The sequence below is a fragment of the Prionailurus viverrinus genome, chromosome A1 (assembly GCF_022837055.1).
Source record: "Prionailurus viverrinus isolate Anna chromosome A1, UM_Priviv_1.0, whole genome shotgun sequence".
In the NCBI taxonomy this organism is placed as follows: domain Eukaryota; kingdom Metazoa; phylum Chordata; class Mammalia; order Carnivora; family Felidae; genus Prionailurus; species Prionailurus viverrinus.
In genome coordinates, this window is record NC_062561.1 from 139,146,243 (window position 1) to 139,166,737 (window position 20,495).

At 44.2% G+C, this 20,495-nt stretch overlaps 1 protein-coding gene across 6 annotated transcripts in view; it reads left to right on the top strand.

Annotated features, from left to right (window-relative positions):
• Positions 1–20,495, top strand: part of ARHGEF28 (Rho guanine nucleotide exchange factor 28) — a 318,682-nt gene that overhangs the window by 263,034 nt on the left and 35,153 nt on the right. For all 6 annotated transcript variants that reach the window (XM_047863854.1, XM_047863859.1, XM_047863847.1 and 3 more), the window contains 8 exons: positions 60–136; positions 5,230–5,408; positions 6,437–6,528; positions 7,667–7,849; positions 12,972–13,103; positions 16,255–16,355; positions 19,322–19,360; positions 19,459–19,506. In XM_047863854.1, the coding sequence (XP_047719810.1) occupies positions 60–136; positions 5,230–5,408; positions 6,437–6,528; positions 7,667–7,849; positions 12,972–13,103; positions 16,255–16,355; positions 19,322–19,360; positions 19,459–19,506 (851 nt within the window). The remainder of the gene's footprint in view (positions 1–59; positions 137–5,229; positions 5,409–6,436; positions 6,529–7,666; positions 7,850–12,971; positions 13,104–16,254; positions 16,356–19,321; positions 19,361–19,458; positions 19,507–20,495) is intronic.

The window sequence follows — 20,495 nt, forward strand, 5'->3', positions numbered from 1 at the left end:
ATAAAGGCATTTGAACTGTGGTTAGCTTCATTAATACTAGTAATATCTTTCCTTTGAAGATATCCTGGCTCTCCTCCTAACTGATGTGCTGCTCTTTTTACAAGAAAAAGACCAGAAATACATCTTTGCAGCTGTTGTAAGTATATGGCCGTGTGATGCATATTTTAAACGGTTGATTCACTTATTAAACAAATGTAAAAGTATTCAAGTACTTTGGTGCTGGTTGGTGGACAGGCACTATCCTTAGCCCCTCAGGTGACCCTCTATCATCTGGCTATCTTGGCATTTCTTCCAGATCTTTCCCACCATGCCTCCCCAGCCACTCAAATATTAATGGTGGGAACGGTGGGTTTCTTCTGGACTCTTGTTCTGTTTCCATTGGTCGGTCCCTACTGTACCCGTTGCCATCCCAGTTCATAACTCTCATGTTGTTCCTCCTGCCAAACAAGAGAACACCATTGTGGTATCTAAACTTTAAAGAAGCTTCTTCATTGTTTCTACTATAATGACCACCGATTACTACGATTATTCAGACAACATTAATCTCTATTGTGTGTTATATTAATTTCATTGCTGGCACAGAGTTAGACTAAAAGTAAAATCAGTATTTTATAACATTTTTTATGCAGCCTCTTGTGGTCCGAATGGCTCCCTTTAAGAAGAAAGATGTCCTCAATTAACTCTGTCAGCATTAAGGAGCATCAGATCCTGTTAAAGGAAAGAATCCAGATGCAGTACCGGTGTGGGCATTGTAATGGTGGCTCTCCAAAATGGTTCCTATTTATCACCCATTGACTAATAGGACATTTGGGTACCACTCGTAGATATCATCAGTTCTAACCGGTTTTAGCAAATTCAAGGCTTAGTGAAGTTTCTGTTAGGCCGTTCAGAGAAAACAAAGAAGCCTGCCTGCTCAGTCAGTGGTGGATTTGGGGGAGGAAGAGGCTGGTGGAGTGCCTCACCTACCCATCTGTGCTTGTCACCTTGGCCCAATAGCCTCCTTCCCCCTGTTTGGCACATTGCTCTCATCGGCACCCTGAGGCCAAGTTGTATAAAGGTCAGAGATTGTTTCACAAAGCTACTGCAGAAAATAGCAAGAGATCTTAAGCAAGTCCCCATGGCCCTGATGCATTTGGACTGTATATATTGCAGATTTCATGACAACCTACTGATTTGTGTAGTAACCTCTCTATGCTATTATTTGGGGTGCTCTGAACAGAGAGAAAGTAAGTGGGAAGGTGAAACCATTTGGCTTGTCCTATGGGAGGTGAGGACCATGGTAGAAGAGAAAAATTCATTCTACACCTTTATAGAAACAAAAGTTGTTGAAAACTAAAGAGCTGAAACAGAAGCAGATCATAAGAGAACCTAACCCCGTGCATTGAAGGAAGGAAAGCAAATAAGGTCTTTGGTCGTATTTCCATTATTTAACGAAGGATATTAACAGTGTCCATACAGGCCAAATGACCTGCTGACAGGTCAAAGCTTAGATGCGGCATAAAGATAACCCTCTTCGTTTCTAGGACAACATAGCATATAGATTCAGATCAAGTTGTGATGCTCACCTGATAGTAGGACTTGAACTGTGGATTTGTCCCTCCTCTGCGACCTCTTGAAGAGTTAGCTGTGCCAGCTTTAGACTACATTTGCCATTAAGTGGGATGTTAGGAATAAACTCCACCAAATCCAGAATGAAGGCAGCCACACCTTCGCCCCTTTTGGTAGAAGGTGTTTGACTACAGACAACAGTAAGATGATACCGATGCTGTTTCACGGAGATGCTAGCCTGACACATAGTGACTTTCCTAAAGGTCAACCAAGCCCTTGTCAATGCCAGCATAAGAGAAGGCATTATGTGTAAGCGGTCAAGGGCACTGTGCTGTTACAACATATGCTTTTGAGTTGCATCATACACATTTAGTTGACATAGCCCTTGTGTCTTAAAGCCCTTGTGTCTTAAATATCTTCTGGCTAACACCTTGAGGGAATTGCTGTATTAGCTAAGGTTATACAAATGTCTGGATTTCCTAGTTCTCACCTTGGTATTGTAAGAAGCTAGCTTCCTGCTAATACCTGTGGGTGAGTTTCTCTGCTCTTTGTACTGCTAGAAAAACTTCTTTAGTAAATGCTTCACTTGCTACATGTTACAAAAGACATGATGAATTTGGAAATGGCCAGATGATAAGTAGCTGAAAATAGCAGAAGAATGGAGTAGTGTCCCTAGAAGAAATTTTGTTTTTAAAGAGGACTCAGCTGGAAATGGGAGTAGGGCCTAAATCTATGAAATGAATAGGAAAACATAGAGATGTTCGTTAAATCCTAGATGACTGAGGGGCGCCTGGGTGGCGCAGTCGGTTAAGCGTCCGACTTCAGCCAGGTCACGATCTCGCAGTCTGTGAGTTCGAGCCCCGCGTCGGGCTCTGGGCTGATGGCTCAGAGCCTGGAGCCTGTTTCCGATTCTGTGTCTCCCTCTCTCTCTGCCCCTCCCCCGTTCATGCTCTGTCTCTCTCTGTCCCAAAAATAAATAAACATTGAAAAAAAAAATCCTAGATGACTGAGTACTGAGTCTAGGAGGATCTCTTGAATATTAAAGAAGGTAATTTCAAAATGAGCAATTAAAAATACAAAGTGAGCATGGTAATGTGCAACTTCAAAATAGGCAGCAACGTTAAGATCTTGTTACCACAGTGGGATTTCGAAGGGAATTACTTGTGGAATCAGACACTTCATGGAATCACACATGGAGGGGGGTGTGATACCAGGGCTAAAGGTAGCAGCTCCTTTTCCTCTTCCTTTGTGGCAGAGGCGGTCAGCCTGCCTGCGGGGATTGGCAGGCAACACCCAGGTGTAAACTGAGAGGGGGCTTGGGATCAAGGATCCCATAGCGAGTGGTGGAGACTGTAGTGAACTGGTGAGAACATGACCTGTGTCACAGAGGTGTTTAAATGAATCAGTGTGTTTAAATGAATCCATGAGCCCAGGATTGCCAGTCTGCTTTTTCCAAGAACCCACAAATCTGCAGGTTTAAAACATGGGGAATACCTCAGATTTTAAAAGTTGGCGACTATTTAAAATGTGGTTTTAAAATGCTGAGGCACAAACAGAACATTTCTGCAGGCTGGGTTAGGAATTGGCATCACCTATTTTTAACATCTCTCTCTAAGGCAGACCTGTTACTTCCATTCCTAGAGATTTAATTTGAATTCTCAATCATCTCTAGTGTTCATGTGTGATTAATACAAATAATGATGCTTCCTGGTCTGATGGGTCATTCAGTTAATGGTACCTTCTACCTGCTTACCTATTTTTCATTTTAAAATTACCTGACCTTACCACCTCCCCTCCTTATGCAATGCTAACCAATTGGTTCAGATAATTTCATTCTTGCTAATGTCTTCTGCTATTGAAACCTACTCTGCCTTTTATTTAAAAAAAATTTTTTTTTTCACGTTTATTTACTTTTGAGACAGAGAGAGAGACAGAGCATGAATGGGGGAGGGTCAGAGAGAGGGAGACACAGAATCTGAAACAGGCTCCAGGCTCTGAGCTGTCAGCCCAGAACCCAACTCGGGGCTTGAACTCACAGACCGGGAGATCATGACCTGAGCCGAAGTCGGCCGCTTAACCGACTGAGCCACCCAGGCGCCCCCTTACTCTGCCTTTTATATGCAGAGGCCATTTACCTTGAAAGCTGAGGAACCTAACCCCATGCATTGAAGGAAGGAAAGCAAATAAGGTCTTTGGTCGTATTTCCATTATTTAACGAAGGATATTAACAGTGTTCAGGCGCTCTCCCTAATTAGAGAGGGCAGTATTCAAAACGTTGTTGTTGGTTTTCGTTTTTGTTTTTTTGCTGCTCTAAGAAGAATGGGGGGCACTGGGGTGGCTCAGTCAGTTAAGCATCCAGCTCTTAATTTGGCTCAGGTCATGATCTCACGGTTCATGAGACTAAGACCTGCACTGGGCTCTGTGGTGACAGCGTGGAGCCTGCTTGGAATTCTCCCTGCCCCCCCCCCCCACCGTTTCTCTATCTCTGTTTCTTTCTCCCTCTCCCCCACTATGTGTGTTCTTTCTCTTTCTCTCAAAATAAATAAATAAACATTTGGGGAAAAATAAAAAAGAATGAGATGAAGAGATACTGTGGGCACACCCTTGCACACAACTTTAGATGTGGTGTAGCCGTGTGATGCTGGGAAAGCAGACAGGTCGGCACTAAGGAGTCGGCCATGAGAGATATAGTGGCATGTTCTGGGTAAAGATGTTGCTCAGTCCATGAAGGAGAAGCCAAACCACCTTCTGCTACCAACTCTGAACAGTGGTGGAAGCCGCAAGCCATAGAAGATTCTTCATACTTCCTCCCGAAACTGTTTATCTCCTGCAGGCAATTTTTTATTTATTTTTTGGTTATTCTTTCAGCTACGGTTCCTTACCCAGGTTAGTTATTATTCTCTTACTCATCATTGAATCCCCAGGGCTTAGCAATGGGACATCGAAAGATCATAATAAATGTTGGTAGAAGAGGTGGTTTCATCATGGCTTATATGCCAAATTTTAGCCTCTCTTCCTCCTCAGCTAAGTCCAGTTCTGCAGACAGTTATTGAAAGCCTGCACCATGCCAAACAATGTACTAGGCGTATAAGTGTGAATCGGACTCGTTCCTGCCTGCCAGTGGCTCCCATAGTTGGTGGGAGGAAGAGACATTGGCAGGGCAAACTACAGAAGTTGAGTTGGTATGCTCTGTACTTCGACAGCAGAAGACCCTGCTTATGCTCAGGGAGTCTGAGGTCGGGCTTCCTTCTTCCCACTGTCACTTTCAAGGACCACCCTAAATCCTGCTAAATCCAGTGGACTCTTAGGTGGTCCACCCTCTCCCATCTTCTTGTGATATTTGATAAGCTATTTTCTATCCCACGCCCTTCTAGAAAAATCCCTCAACCCCTGACTGTGGCATTTTGATAGTCTTAGCGCTCGGATCGTTCGGCATTTTAAAAGGGTGTCCTCTGACGCCACCCGTTCTTACGGACAAACATTCCCCTTTAGCCTTTTCTTCCCATCCTCTCTTCAGCACACCCTTGCCATTGGAGATCTGAGCAGCTTCCACAGAGTTTCTGAAAGGTCGAAGTGAACTCATTTGCCTAACACTCGTGCTTTCTTCTGCTCATGTGTTTGGTGAGACCCTTAGTTTTGGTGGGTTGCTGTTTCACCTGTACCTCTTCCTATCTCATGTAGGATCAGAAGCCATCCGTTATTTCCCTTCAGAAGCTTATTGCTAGAGAAGTTGCTAATGAGGAAAGAGGAATGTTTCTAATCAGTGCTTCATCTGCCGGTCCTGAGATGTATGAAATTCATACCAACTCCAAGGAGGAACGGAATAACTGGATGAGACGCATCCAACAGGCAGTAGAAAGGTAACCCTTCCTTCTGTCCATACGCCAGGGGATGGACTCGTCCACTTGGGGAAAGTATTCTAACCATGTTTCCTCTGCATGAACACTTTGCCTCAGCCGGAATGGTCTGCTCCCTGCCCCCGCCCCCGCCTGTGATAGCCCCTCATCTGCAGCTTTGTTCTCTGCGCCTCCCTGCATGTAAAGCCCTACCTCCCCTCCGCCTGTGTGAATCCTGCTCATCTCTGGTGCAGCTCATGGCTTCCCTCCTTCATGAAGACCTCCAGTTCCAGTGGTCTCTTCCTTACCCGGAATTCTTTAACACCTGCTCTCTACAGCATATACTTGGTGCCTGTCGTATATTGCCTTGTAGCAGCTACCTTTTTCGTGTATATATGTGTATTAGATTGGAAGCTCCTCGAGGGCAGGGGCCATGCTTTTTGTTTTTGTGTGTGCCTAATTCTGAAGAATCATTCAATAAACATTTTTAGATTGGTCGATCTAAGTGTTCAAAGTCAATTCCCTTGTCATTACTAGTGTTTTTATAAACTGGAGGGGGTGAGGATGATCATCCTTAATGGTGATTTGATTAATCTGTTTTGAGTGATGTTTTATAAAATTCCTCCACCTCCACTGCACCATACTCAAGCTGGCACCCTACCTCTGTCCCCTCCAACTCCCTCTACTCTGTCCCATTGTGAAGTACCCAAATGTAGTAGAAAGCAAAACTTACTATTTTAGTCGGACCTATTGCTAGTGTTGATAGTGTGGGGCGTAGAGGTGTGAGCACATGAGTGCATTTGTGTATGTGTGTTTGTTGGAATATTCGAGTCATCCTGTACTGCTGACTTGGAGAGCTATGTCGTACGTGCTAGGTCTTTTATATACGCAAGAAAACCAAGTATCTCAGCTAGAGGGCACGAAGAATTCTCTTTGTGCTGAATTTTTCTTCTCTGAATAATGCTACCTTCAAGTCCCCATGTCTTACTAATGAACCGAAAGATACTTGAATTTGGTTTTCAGTGGTCTGTCTTGACTATTGTCTTTTAAAGTTGCCCAGAAGAAGAAGGGGGAAGGACAAGTGAATCTGATGAGGAGAGGCGGAAAGCTGAAGCAAGAGTGGCCAGAATTCAGCAATGTCAAGGTACTGTACACACATCTCTGACTCCCTGGCCGTGGTGTTCTCCTTGGGTGTTGGGCAAGGCCAACAAATGTCGTGGTGTCACAAATGGGGGTTATAATTAAAACATGAATTCCGTGAACCTGAGGCCCACCCCTCACTTGTGAGAACAAAAAGATGGGTTTCAGGAGTGTTCAAAAAAGAGGACTGTCTCCCTCCTTCCTCCTTAGTGATTTAAAAGTCTATAACAAATTTTCAGAAATAATTATCCATGTAACATGTACGAAACAGTAACTGTGGGCAGGGCAGTTTTGGTACAGATGCGCCCTGGGGTCATCGTCTGGTGCTGTAATTTTAGGTCCCAGCACTGGAAGGTCACACTTGTGTGACTCTGGGCAAGGAACCCATTAACTCTGGTCATCAGTTACCACGTCTTTGAATTGAGGAAATTAGGTTAGCTCAGTGATTCCCATCTCTGGCTAGACATCAGAACTACTCTGGGAGTTTTGTAAAAATTCTGATGCCTGGGCCCTACCCTCACCCGTTTCCCTTGGGCTCTATGGGAGGTGGTTGTGGATGGATTTTAAATTCTGCCCAGGTGGTACCGAGGCAGACTGAGAACCCCTGGATTAGATGCTGACGGAGGTCCCTTTAAACCGTAAGAATCATGTGATACATTGACACCAGAGGAAAATGGTACATGCCAAGATTATCAAAGACATTGGATGTTGAGAAACCAAAACCTAAACCAGTAGGTGTGGTCTTAAGCAAGACTGACTGAAGCCTGAGTAGCTTTGCATTGTTTTCCCTTGCGGGTATCGGTCATCATGGACACTGCCACCCCACCTCGATTTTCATTCCTCAGCTTAGTGTTTAGTCTTAGTGGAAAACAAGCTGAACAAAGAATAGTTTTGCAAGTCTTTCTGGAATTAGAGGCAGGGGAAAGGAACACGCATCCGAGTGCAATAAATGTACGGGAAAGACCATGGAAGCTACAGTCACTAAGTGGAAGCGTTAGGGTTTGAACCCGGTTGTGTCCCGCTCAACAACTTGTACTTGACCTGTGAGACCATACTGATGAGCAACATCGTGTTCTTCTAGCTTGGACTTTCATACAGTTGTTGTATTCCTCTGCTAACCTGTGCTAAATGCCATTTTGTAGAAATCCTCAGTAACCAAGACCAACAAATTTGCACGTATTTGGAGGAGAAGCTGCATATCTATGCTGAGCTCGGAGAATTGAGTGGACTTGAGGATGTCCATCTAGAGCCCCACCTCCTCATTAAGCCTGACCCAGGAGAGCCTCCCCAGGCATCCTCATTAGTGGCAGCGGCCCTGAAAGAAGGTAAGCTGCTTCCAAAACTATTTGCTGTGACAGGGTCAGAAAATGTTCCAGTACCTTCCGGGTGTGCCCAGCGCTGTGGTCTTGGTGCTGAGCACATAGAGCAATGAGACAGAGGCTCAACTGTGCTACAATTCATATTCCAGAAATAGCGAAGTAAAAGAAAATACACGTGTCGGGTCGTGTCCAGTACTATGAAGGAAAAAAAGCGCCCCTCAGTAGATGAATGGATAAAGAAGACACACACATACACACAATAGAATAAACAGGATAAAGAAGACACATATATGTGCATACATATACAGAGTAGAATTTTAGCCGTAAAAAGGAATGAGATCTGGCCACTTGCAGCAGCGTGGATGGACGGAAGGGTGTGATGCTTAGTGAAGTTAAGTCAGAGAAAAACAAATACCATGTGATTTCACGCCTATGTGGAATTTAGGAAACAAACGAACAACGACAAAAAAAAAAAAAAGACTTTTTTTTTTTTAAATTTTTTTTAATGTTTATTTTATTTTTGAGACAGAGAGAGACAGAGCATGAACGGGGGAGGGGCAGAGAGAGAGGGAGACACAGAATCGGAAGCAGGCTCCAGGCTCTGAGCCATCAGCCCAGAGCCCGACGCGGGGCTCGAACTCACGGACTGCGAGATCGTGACCTGAGCTGAAGTCGGACGCTCAACCGACTGAGCCACCCAGGCGCCCCAAGACAGACTCTTAAATACAGAGGACAAACTGGTGGTTGTCAGAAGGGAGATGGGTGGGGGAATGGGGGAAGTAGGCGAGGGGGGATTAAGAACACACTTCGATTGCTTAGCAGTGAGTAATGTATAGAATTGTTGAATCACTATACCGTAAACCTGAAACTAATGTGATGTGGTGTGTTAATGATACTTCAATAAAAAACGAGGCAGTCTTGTTTGAGAAACAGTGGAGGACAATTGCTTCAAGGTAGATTGTCATAAAGTCTGAACCCTATTTTTTTTTAAAAAAAAAGATGAACAGGAGAGGGAGTAGAGAGATCGAGTGGGGAGGTTCTCTTTGCGTTAAAGTGACCAAGAAAGGCCTCTTTGGTAAGGTGATATGTAAGCAGACATAAGGGAAGTGAAAAAGCCAAGTAGACATCTGGGGAAAGAATGTTGCAGACACAGAACAGAGGATGCAAAGGTTCCAAGGCAGGTGAGTGCCAAGCCTGAGGAATGGCCAGGAGGACTGTGCAGGTAGAGTGAAGGGAGGGGTGGTGAGTGGCCGATGAGTCAGAGCCAACTAGCGCTCAGATTACAAGGACCAGATGGAGGTCAGTAAGGAGTTTGGATTTCATTCTGAGGGGCATGGGAAGCATTAGAGGGTTTGAGTAGCGCATTGACTTGATGTGTGTTTTAAATTTTTTTTTCAACGTTTATTTATTTTGGGGACAGAGAGAGACAGAGCATGAACGGGGGAGGGGCAGAGAGAGAGGGAGACACAGAATCGGAAGCAGGCTCCAGGCTCTGAGCCATCAGCCCAGAGCCCGACGCGGGGCTCGAACTCACGGACCGCGAGATCGTGACCTGGCTGAAGTCGGATGCTCAACCGACTGCGCCACCCAGGCGCCCCAGACTTGATGTGTGTTTTAAAAGGAGCCCCCCGGAGGGTTCCTGGGTGGCTCAGTCAGTTAAGCGACCGACTTTGGCCCAGGTCATAATCTCATGCTTCATGAGCTTGAGCCCTGCATCGGGCTCTGCGCTGAGAGTGTGAAGTCTTCTTTGGATCTTCTGTCTCCCTCTCTCTCAAAAATAAACAAACATTAAAAAAAAAAAAAGTATAGGAGCACCTGGGTGGCTCATTCGGTTGCGCGTCCGACTTCGGCTCATGTCATGATCTCACAGTTTGTGAGTTCGAGCCCCAGCATCGGGCTCTGTGCTGACAGCTCAGAGCCTGGAGCCTGTTTCAGATTCTGTGTCTCCCTCTGTCTCTGTGACCCTCCCCCACTCGCGCTTTATCTCTGCCTCAAAAATAAAGAAACTAATTTAAAAAAATTTTTTTAAATGTCTAGGATATAACTGGGGGTTTGACCGAGGTAGGGTGGGGGATGAGATCACTGGGGAAATGAGAAAGTCAAGGAGACATGAGGCCAAGGTATTGGAAGGTCTATGTTCATAAAACTGAAATTCCTGAGAATTCTGACAAGAGTGGCATTGGGGAAAGGGAGAGAACTTGCACCAGGTGCTAAATTGTTCAAGGAGTCTGTAGATGAGTGACAACAAGGAGGGGTAGTGAGTGGTATAATCGGATGCCATGAAACTAAAGGAAAAAAGGGGCCTGGGGGTGAGGGATAGTAGTTTGGAGGTGACAGGGACAATGGGTTTGAGAGAGAAAACAAGATGAATAACTGCAACAGAGATCCTATGCCCCACAAAGCCTAAACTATTTAAAATGTGCTCCTTGGCAGAAAAAGCTTGCCAAGCCCTGGCTCAGGTCTCAGAATATTATCTCTGGAGGAGAATTTAGAAATCAGGGCATTCTACCATCTTTATTTGATGAGGAAACCGACATCATGAGAAGGGCATAGAGGTTGTCTGAAGAGGGGTCAACTGATGGGTTCATTCATCCATTCATTCATTCAGCCTCGACCCTGTGCTTTGTTGTTGGTGCTGATGGAAGTAATCCTTTCATAGCTTCTGGTTAGGTACAGGCTCCCAGTTACGGAATGATGAAATCACAGGGATAAAAGGTAGAGCTTAGGGAATCTAATCAGTGGTATTGCATGGTGACAGATGACAGCTACACTTGCGGTGAGCGCAGCATAATGTAGAGAATTGTGGATTAGCTATGGTGCACACCTGAAACTAATACAACATTGTCAACCACACTTCAATAAAAAAAAAAAAAAAAAAAAAGAGGGCGATAAAAACTTCTAGTGGGGGAAGACAGGCAGTACCTAAGGAAACAAAGTGATTTCAGAAAGTCACAAGAAAATAAGATTGGGGTGAGGTGAAGGCTCTGTGTTAGAGAAGCCAGGGAAGACCTCTTTGAGGGGATGATTTTTTTGACATGAGAACGGAAAGGTGAGAAGAAGCCAGCTGTCTGGAGATACGGGGGAGAACCACTCCTGGGCAAGGACCGAGTGGGTGCAATGCCCTCGTGTGTGGAGTGAGCGTGGCATGTTCAAGGGTAGAAGGAAGGAAGGGCGGCAGCACTCAGGGAAGTAGATGAGGTGAGGTTGCCTGGGTGAGCAGAGATAGATGTTTATAGGCTCTGGTGAAAGAAATATCTTATTCCACGCTTGATGGGAAGTTACTGGTGGCTTTTAATCATGGGTGTGGCACGATCACACGTCTCGAGAAGATTGCTGGCTGCCGGCAGGGGAGCAGAGTGAGGGAGACCCGTTTGCCAGAGATGGTTGGGAGGCAGTTAGAGGAGCTGATGGGGGTTGTTGGGACTGTTGACAGTGGAAGTAGAGGGAAGTGGATCAATGCAAGATATATTTTAGAAATAAAGCTACAAGTACTTTCGAGTGACCCTCTCATCCTTGATAATGTCTTTATTGGGTAAGTCACCCCCTCTCAATTTTTAGCTGGTGGCTTTCACCTCTTCTGCCATCAGAACTGTGAACGATGCCTGCTGTTAGGTCCCTCTGCCTTAATTCATCTGGCCCTCTGTGTTGTGTAGGCGCTCGGGAATAGGAGGGGACCCAGCTGCTCAAGAGAACACCAAACAGTTGAGGTACGGGCTGACCCACCCTGAGTCGCTGTTCATCAGTACTCCGAGATCTAGCAGGAATTCTTTTAATTAATTGATCAATTAATTTAGAGACAGAGTGAGTGGGGGAGGGGCAGAGACAAAGGGAGAGAGAGAATCCCAAGCAGGTTCCCACACGGTCAGCAAGAACACCCAGTGTGGGGCTCGAACTCATGAACCGTGAAATCATGACCTGAGCCGAAACCAAGAGTCAGATGCTTAATGGACTGAGCCGCCCAGGAACCCCTAGCAGGAATTCTTAATCAGGGTGAGGTCTTTATCTCTGGGGGGGAAATAAAAAACAGTTCAGTAATGCACCTTGAATGGTCTCCCTAGGTGGTTGCTTTACTGGATGGCTTTTCTTCTCTTTCTCCTCTTTTGTCTCTATCGCTTGAATCCCGTTCATCCTTCAAGATTCTACTCAGTTGTCATTTCCTTTAGTAACTTCTTCCTAATTCCAGTGGCTAATGCAACTGTTTTGCTCCTTAGCATTCCTGGAGCATTTTATGGTACTCTAATAAACTGGATGATAGAACTCAGCACTGATCACATGCTACCTTGTATATAGTTACTTGCAAGTGTCTGTTTCCTCTTTCCGTCTCATACTCTCCTAATTAGTTAATCACATGCCCAGGAGCCCCTAGAACAGCCGTAGGTGCTCAGTGAGCATTTGCTAAATTCCAACACTGGACACAATGTTTTAGACATATTTATAGGGCCTTTAAAACTGTACCATTCACATGCTAGTTGAAAGCATTTAGCATAAATAAAAACCTCACTTTCTTGGTGTAGTGTTTCCCAGTCTTACCAGATCCTAAGAGCAGCCTTTTGTGCTTGTTTAAAATGCAAATTCTTTGTCTTTTCCCTTGGAGAATCTGATCTACTAGGTCTAGGTAAATTTTGGAAATCTGCATTTTTTAAGGTACAGTTGGGGAAATTCTGTTTTGAAGAAGAGCTAGTCTCCCTGAATAGTAGGTTTTAAAACATTTATGCCTGAAATCATATTTAAATTAATTGAATTACAGAAAGTTTTTCAGCATACTTAGTGTAACCGAAAGTTAAATCTGAGACTTTTTTATATAGCACATCTTTTTATTAATTCTCTATCATAAAATGATGCTAAAAGTATTGGTATAGGTCGCCTTTTGGCAAACTTTTTTCTGTAATGAGCCAGATAGTAAATACTTGAGGCTTTGCAGGCCACATACGGTTTCTGGGACACATTCTTTTTTGTGCATGTGTGTGCGTGTATTGTGTATTTTAACAACTCTTTAAAATATAAAAACCATTTTTAGCTCCTGGGCCGTATAAAAATAGACACAGGCCAAATAGAGTTTGCCAACCCTTGGTCTAGATTAAACTACGTGTATTTGGTTTTTAAATTTTGTCTTCCTTCTCCTTTTTAGCCGAGAGCCTGCAGGTTGCAGTGAAGGCCTCACAGACGGGCGACGCATGCCAGTCATCCGAGGAAGGTTGCGGAGAATCTGCCTTGACAGATACGCTGGGTCCCCCTGACGTGCCAGGATCTTCTACAGCTTGTAAGTGAAAGTACAGGCCTTTGCCGTGAGCCTGAACACAATCTCTGGAGCATAGAGTGGTCCTAGGAAATGAAAGCAATGACTCTGTCCCTATTTGGAGGAGACTTGATGCATTTTTTTAAATCCGAGAAAACCTGAGAATAAATATGCTAGCCTGATTTATTTACGATAACGGCACTGGCATTCCCAGGACAAGGATTTCGAGAATAGTTGGTGGGTTCTCCTGCTCTCATACCCAGGCAAGCTTTGTACCTTCCCCAAACCTGACCCTGCTTCATTTTTGATTTGACTTACTGAGTACAATTTGGAATATGGTTTTGAAAGAACTTTTAAACTTTCGGTTGTTTGGAAATGGGTCTCTGCAGTTCACGAGAGAACAAACCCTTGAACTTAACCTCCTGTAGGCGTCCTCACCTGAGAAGCCATACGCCAGAAGCTAGGCTGCAACACATTCCCTGCAGACACGGGGTTTGGTGATGTGGTTAAAGGCAGAAGTGCCAAAAATTCTTGATCAGCGTCATCATACGCTTTGGTTCAGATCAGAATTCGTTTATAAAAAGCCCTGTGGCATATATTTTATATATTTTTTTTTCAACGTTTATTTATTTTGGGGACAGAGAGAGACCGAGCATGAACGGGGGAGGGGCAGAGAGAGAGGCAGACACAGCATCGGAAACAGGCTCCAGGCTCCTAGCCATCAGCCCAGAGCCCGACCCGGGGCTCGAACCCCCGGACCGCGAGATCGTGACCTGGCTGAAGTCGGACGCTCAACCGACTGCGCCACCCAGGCGCCCCAATTTTAAATACAGAAAGACAGCATGTAGAGAATTAGGTGATTTCTCAGAACCCCATGATGTTCTATACGGAAGCTGAATATTTACTTCCCTATAGCTTTCTGAGAGAAGAGCATAGAGGGTTTATTTTTCCTTGTATTTGGGTGATAAAAACCTTCCTTCCACCAGGCCTTATTATGCACAAGATAAAACGTCTTTAGTAGCTAGAGATGAGAGAGGATTAAATTGTCCTTGAATTTCTTTATCAACATCCCTTGGTTGATCAAGATACACGGACGCAGTATGGTTTTAGAATTCTGTCCATTTTTGAAATCACTAATAATTATCTTGCTCCCTCAAATTTCACTTTATCCCATCCTGCATTTCTAGTTTCAGAAAGTGCACATATGTTTTTCATTTTGACACAACCCCGATTCATCAAGGGAGTTGTACTGCCCTGGGTGATTTCCTTTTAAAAGAAAAAAACTCATTATGCCATTGAGGGAGTTCCGTCTAAAAATACACGAGGGCTCTGCTGCTCTCAGCCTCCCCCCAGGGGCAGCCAGAGAGGAGAGGCTCCCCGCGGCTCCTGCAGCTGCTCAGGGGCACATGGCCACACCTTCCCTCCCTGTTCTCCCGTCTGTACCTGTATCTCCCAGGATTTGGGAGAGTGCCCGGGGACACCCATGACATCTGTCAAAACCATTAGACTATTTGCCCTGATACCAGGATCGATGTAGGCAGGGGCAGGTTGATAGGGTCCTGTACCCCCAAAGACCTAGTCATTTGTGGGCCGGGTTGGAGGATGGTGCTATAAGACTTAGATTCTCTTTATAAGGTTGGCCAGGGCAAATACTGTTTTTAATGAGGGTCTGTAACTGACTGGGTCAGTTCTTTGTTTCACTTGGAGGACTGGGTCCTTGTAAGTCAGGCCCATGCCAATCTGAGGTCATCCACCAAGCAGGGCCTTCAATTTTTAGTTCTCGATATACCTAATAAGGTGGGTCACTATAACCTACTCCTGAAAAAGTTCTGGAGACCTGAAATTGAATAAGAAACAGAGGCACCTGATAATTTGGCTCACCATGGGGTTCTTTGCCCATTGCTGGTTCTCATTTGTATGGGGTGGTGGGGAGGGAGAGTGTGAGAAGGCCTAATTCTTTGGTAACGTCTTGGGTGTCTCTCTAAGAAGTAAGGATAATACCAAGTAGTGGAACCATTTTTTGAGTGGTAGAGAATTTCTGTAGAATGTCCTTTCACTATAAGTGAAAAGCATTGACTGACTTGGGCAAAATGAAGTTAATTTTTAGCTGATTTAATTTGAAGCAGTTTCAGCTTAAACAAAAAATTCTTTGTAATAGAAGTAAGTGGCCTTTGGGGTCCTGGGGATTTGCATTTAGAAAAGGCGAAAAAAGCATTTCCTCCATCAGAAAGAAAGTTTCAAGATGGCATTGTGTGATAAACAGTGTCCCAAAGTGAATATTTCACCAGGGCCCTGACTGGACATGTTTCTAATGAAATGGTGTGTGTGAAATTGCTTTGGAAAGTCTAGTTTAAATCAGTGTAAGGTGAGCACAGTCTTAAGTTTCAACTGAGTTCACATGGGTAAAGAAATCAAATTGTACCAGCAGAGATCTAATGGATGGAGTGAAATGCGTGTTTGGTACTTAAAAATATTTCTGGTCTAGAAATATTTCTGCGTTTCATAGGTTAAATACACCGTATTTACAACTGTTATGAATCTAGATTCTCAACAAGTGTTATGAGAAAAAAACACTTGGAAATTGTTTTTCAAGGGTTGTTTGGAGATAGGGACAGCTTCCTTTTTGTAGGACTATGAGCTCATAAAGTATTCACCATCTTCACGCTGCTCAGAAAGATATTTCACTCCCGTTGTTGGATTACTCCTTCTAAGCCTTCTTTATGGTCTGCTGTTCTTACACGGGCCGCAGAGGAGCCTTTCACCGAGCTGTCTCCTTCGACCTGGGTCTGCCAGCCCTTGCTTTTTGTTCTCCAGTGCCTGTTTTCAATTTCCTTGTCCCCAGCAGCTTTATCCGAGTAAGTGAAAGTGAGATGTAGCATATACCCCTCTCGGTATCACCAGCCTCACATGAGCACCTGTCTGCAAAAAAGAAAAATTAAAAGATGGGTGATAATTGCTGCCGTTTGTCAGTTTGGTATCTAATAGCATGTAAGCTCCCCGAGGGCAGGGACACTGTGCTTTGCATTGTTTCAGCACCTTGTATGAGAGTATGTGATACGTGGGATTTTGTGTTCCTTATTTTGAAGTCCGTGTCAGCTGCGTGCAAAAGAACCCGGTGCGCTGGCTGCTGTTTGATGATGTCCTTTTTGTTTCTGTCTCAATGGTGTGCTTCCAGCACTAGTCACAGAAAGGACAGGAGGAAGAGGCTGTTGGGATGTGGATCCTGGGACCCAGGGTGTGGGAACCGACCTGGCGGTCTCTGATGCAGGGGAGAAGGTATTGTGAACTGATTTGTTAGTAAATGGCACCAGTTACTTTGTGTAATAAAATAACCACAGGTCCTGGTCTGTCCGTGGCAGTGAGTGGTATGAAAGCATTCTTCTGCATTGTTCTCGATTTCGGTACTCATATTTAAGCCTTCTCACTTAAATCCTCTTAAAATGTTCTCACTCTTCCTATTCATGTAGGTGTAAACAGAGAAATGATTGGAAAGTTATTAAACGGTTTTAAAACTCGATTGTTTGTGTGTCTGCGCACTCTTACTTCTGGTCTCCCTTCTGCTCTCTGCCCTGCAAACCTCTGCCTTTTCACCTGCTACACTTAGCAACTCTTGGCTGAGAGGTGCCCCTGGCATCTGTCGGGGTCTCTAGGCAACCAAGGGACACTAAAGGGGCAGAAAGAATTTTGACTTGAAATACTGTTGCTGCTTGCACGTTCTTTTATCTTCCTCTCATTTCAGGTTGTTTTCCTGTCTCCGCCCACACTGTCACCTATTTTTTGGGGGGGGAGACTTCTAATCAACCTCACCATTTTTTTTTGCTTGGGGCAAACTGGTTCTAAACTCCTCTCCTTTTTGGACACAGTTTACATGTAGTATATACCACTCTTTGAAAAATTAAATCATGAAACTTCCTATTCCCTTCAAATGAGCCTGGGATGCCAGAAAGAGGGAATAAGAATATGAATCTGGGAGGTGCTGAGTGGCCTCCCCAGGGTTGGCTGGGGCTCGAGAGTTTTAGTTTTCTCTAATTTCAAATTAGGCACATTACCATGCACCAATATGTGCTAATGTGGAAAAATGACAGATGTCCTATCTTTGTGTACTAATGTACGTAGTATATATTTTTGCAAATACTATATGTGACTGAGACTTCAAGTCCAAAGATTTTTTAAAAAATCCGTAAAAAATATGGCTGTGATTTAGTGTTGTTGTTGTTGTTGTTTTAAAGATCTTCATAGGCCAAAATAAAAAACGGAATGCAGTATTTTACTTCACTGGCTGTAAGCTTTCTGACTTATTTTTTTCTTAAAATATTCCTGCTTTTCTTCCTTTTCAGTGTGGCCTTCACTTTTCAGTCTGTAGCTTCCAACTGCTTTTGTCGTAGAGGCAGAGAGGGAGGGTAAGAGGGCTGGTTAGCTAGGAATAGTTTTTTTCTTGAACGGACCCTGTGGTGACTCCCACTCCCAAGGTCTTTTTTCCTTCCAGGATGCAGTCACAGGTAAGTGAAACGGGGTGTGAAGGTTCCTTGTTGGGTGAACCTATCTGGAAGAACTTTCATAAGGCATTTGAGAAAATGAACTGACACATAGGGCAGGATCACCTGAAATCAGATGTAGGAAAGAAGTGTGCAATGGATATGTTGTAATTAGCTTCCTTAATAAGGTAAGGCTTAACACAAAAATTGGAAAGAAATTTAAAACTGAGTGCTGCAAATGGTGCAGCATCCTGTGTGTAACTCAACCGCTGCAACTCTATACATTCACCACAAGGTGGTGGCCTGACTCCGTGAAAAATACGACATTGACCCTTTCTGTCCTTTCCAACTTCGCGGTTCTGGGGAATAAGTAACCGCATGTAGCATAATCCAACTCATGTCTATGTTTCTGATTTTTATAGAGTATAAAAATTCTATACCGTACGATTTTCTTATTACAAAGGCAATGGAGTGTGCAGCAAGGACAGAACCACAAGAGCAGAGAGAACTCTAGAACTCGCTAGCGAATGGGAGTTTTTAGCCCAATTGCGGGGGTGGAGGGGACTTGAGTACAGGTCTAATGACTCTAAACTTCATGTCCTTTTCCCTCCCTTATCCTTCCTGTATTAGAGGTTATGCTTAGTGCTGAAATCTTTTATGGCCCGGGGAAGAGTGTGGGAGAGGGGTAAGAAGGGATGTGGCTATTTCATTAAAGCTTCACTAGTCTGAACTAATTGAATTTAACAAGTCCAAAGTTACCTGAGAACATTACCATGGCTGACTGTTCCTTGTGGTTTTAATTTAAAGCTGCTCAGATAAGAGAAAGCAGTATACAAGATAGGCTCTAGGCGGGCATGGAATCTGATGATCTCCTATAGCGTAAAGAGTGGAGTACATAGCGAGCGCTCAGTATTTATTTATAGAACGCAGTGTGAGTGTCCGTTAGATGCCAGGCTTCGTTGTTAAATTTGCAGTTACAGCACTGAACGCACATAAGAACTCCTGCTACTTGTTGCCTTACATCCTAGTGAAAGAAGACGGACGATACCTGAACAGACAATTGTTCAGTTCAATTCTGGAAACTGGAAATCCTTACTACCTACATGTGTCTCTAATGTGTGCAGTAGAGAGACAATGAGACATAGAACCCATCCCCCAGGAGCAGATGGTCTCCAGCCTCATGATGGCCTCTGCTGTTAGTGCGTTTACTAAGGCAATCCCAGACGGTTCCAGTGAACTCACAGTAGGATCTGGAGCTGGCCAGCTAGGTGCTCATCCTTGAGCCACCTCTGAGTCTGATTTCCTCTCCCAACCATTGACTGTCTTGGCTTTGTGAATCTTAAACGTGGATATAGGGAGCAGGAAGTCAGGCGTGATGTTCTCTAGCTTCCAAATCTGGCCTCCAGAATGCAGGGAGCCAGCCTGGTCTGAGGGCCAGCTTCAGCCTGGGCACCGAGAGCTCACGTGACAGTATGGTGTCCACAAGGTAAATATCATCACTTACGGAGAGAGTACAGAACTTACCGGCTGTCATCCCTTGTTGTTTAAAGAGATGTTTGGGGGAAAATTTACCATGTATGTCACATACAGAGTTTGCACAGATGGGGCTCTCACTGAGCGGTTGTTTAATTCTGTAGGCTTTGATTTCTGGCAAGGAAAGAGGGTCATCAGAGAAGACTTTTGAGGGAGTGAAGTGATTTACCTGACACTAAGTGTAGCTTTTCAAAAGTAGTGCGATTTCATTTTCTTGTTCTTTACATATTTTAGGTGGAATATAGAAGTTTCCCAGGTGCTTCACAGTCAGAGGTGAGCTATGCATACCTGAAATATATCCTCATCCTCTTGTAATTTTTGGATAACGAATGCTTTTTCAAGTATTTGACTTTCACGATCTTATTTTCCAGATTATACAAGCGATACAGAATTTAACCCGGCTCTTATATAGCCTTCAGGTAACTGTGCTCCTCTATTCTTTGACCTTGTGAATGTTTTCTCTTAACACAATTCATTTTATTTGATGACTCCCGGCCATTACAAATTAGAACATACGAGAGGCAGTCAACGATCTTAAAAGAATGCCAATTCCCGAAGTGTAATTCCTCTAGTTGCATTGAACTTCACCTGGTTTTGTAATCACAAGGCAACACCACTACTTTTTGTAACATTCTTCTCTGAAACCATAAAACGGTTCATATCTTTAAAAAATATTGATGACTGTGACCTGGCCTGAAGCTTACAGTGAAACTCTTAGGTGAGTGTAGCATGGCTTCACATTTTCTGGTGAAAACTTAAATTCACACCTAAACTTTTTTCACTTCGACATGTGGACTTGGGCCTTTTGAGCACTTAAATAATTCATGTGCTCTTTCATTCGTTAGTTTGTTCATCCACCCAGCATTTATTGAGTGCCTTCTCTCTGCTTGGCGCTATGCTAAGGGCTGAGCACACAAAGGCAGATGAACCACAAGGCCTATCGTCGAATGGCTCGCTGTCTTTCAAGGAAAGGCAGGCACAAAAAATGCTTGCATTGAGGATTACAGGGTTGGATGATCCCTTAGGTCATGCACAAGAAAGGCCAAATACGTCCGATTGCTCAATTTGTGATTAAAAGCATTTTGATGATATAAAAGCAATGTTAGCGTCATGGATAAATTGGAAGAAAAATTTGAGGATGTTAGTAAATAAAATGGCTTGTGATTCTATAGAGAGAATTATCCTTGTTACATTGGTGTATATCCCTCTAGTTTTTAAAAATTATTTTAGGGGCGCCTGGGTGGCACAGTCGGTTAAGCGTCCGACTTCAGCCAGGTCACGATCTCGCAGTCCGTGAGTTCAAGCCCCGCGTCAGGCTCTGGGCTGATGGCTCGGAGCCTGGAGCCTGTTTACGATTCTGTGTCTCCCTCTCTCTCTGCCCCTACCCCGTTCATGCTCTGTCTCTCTC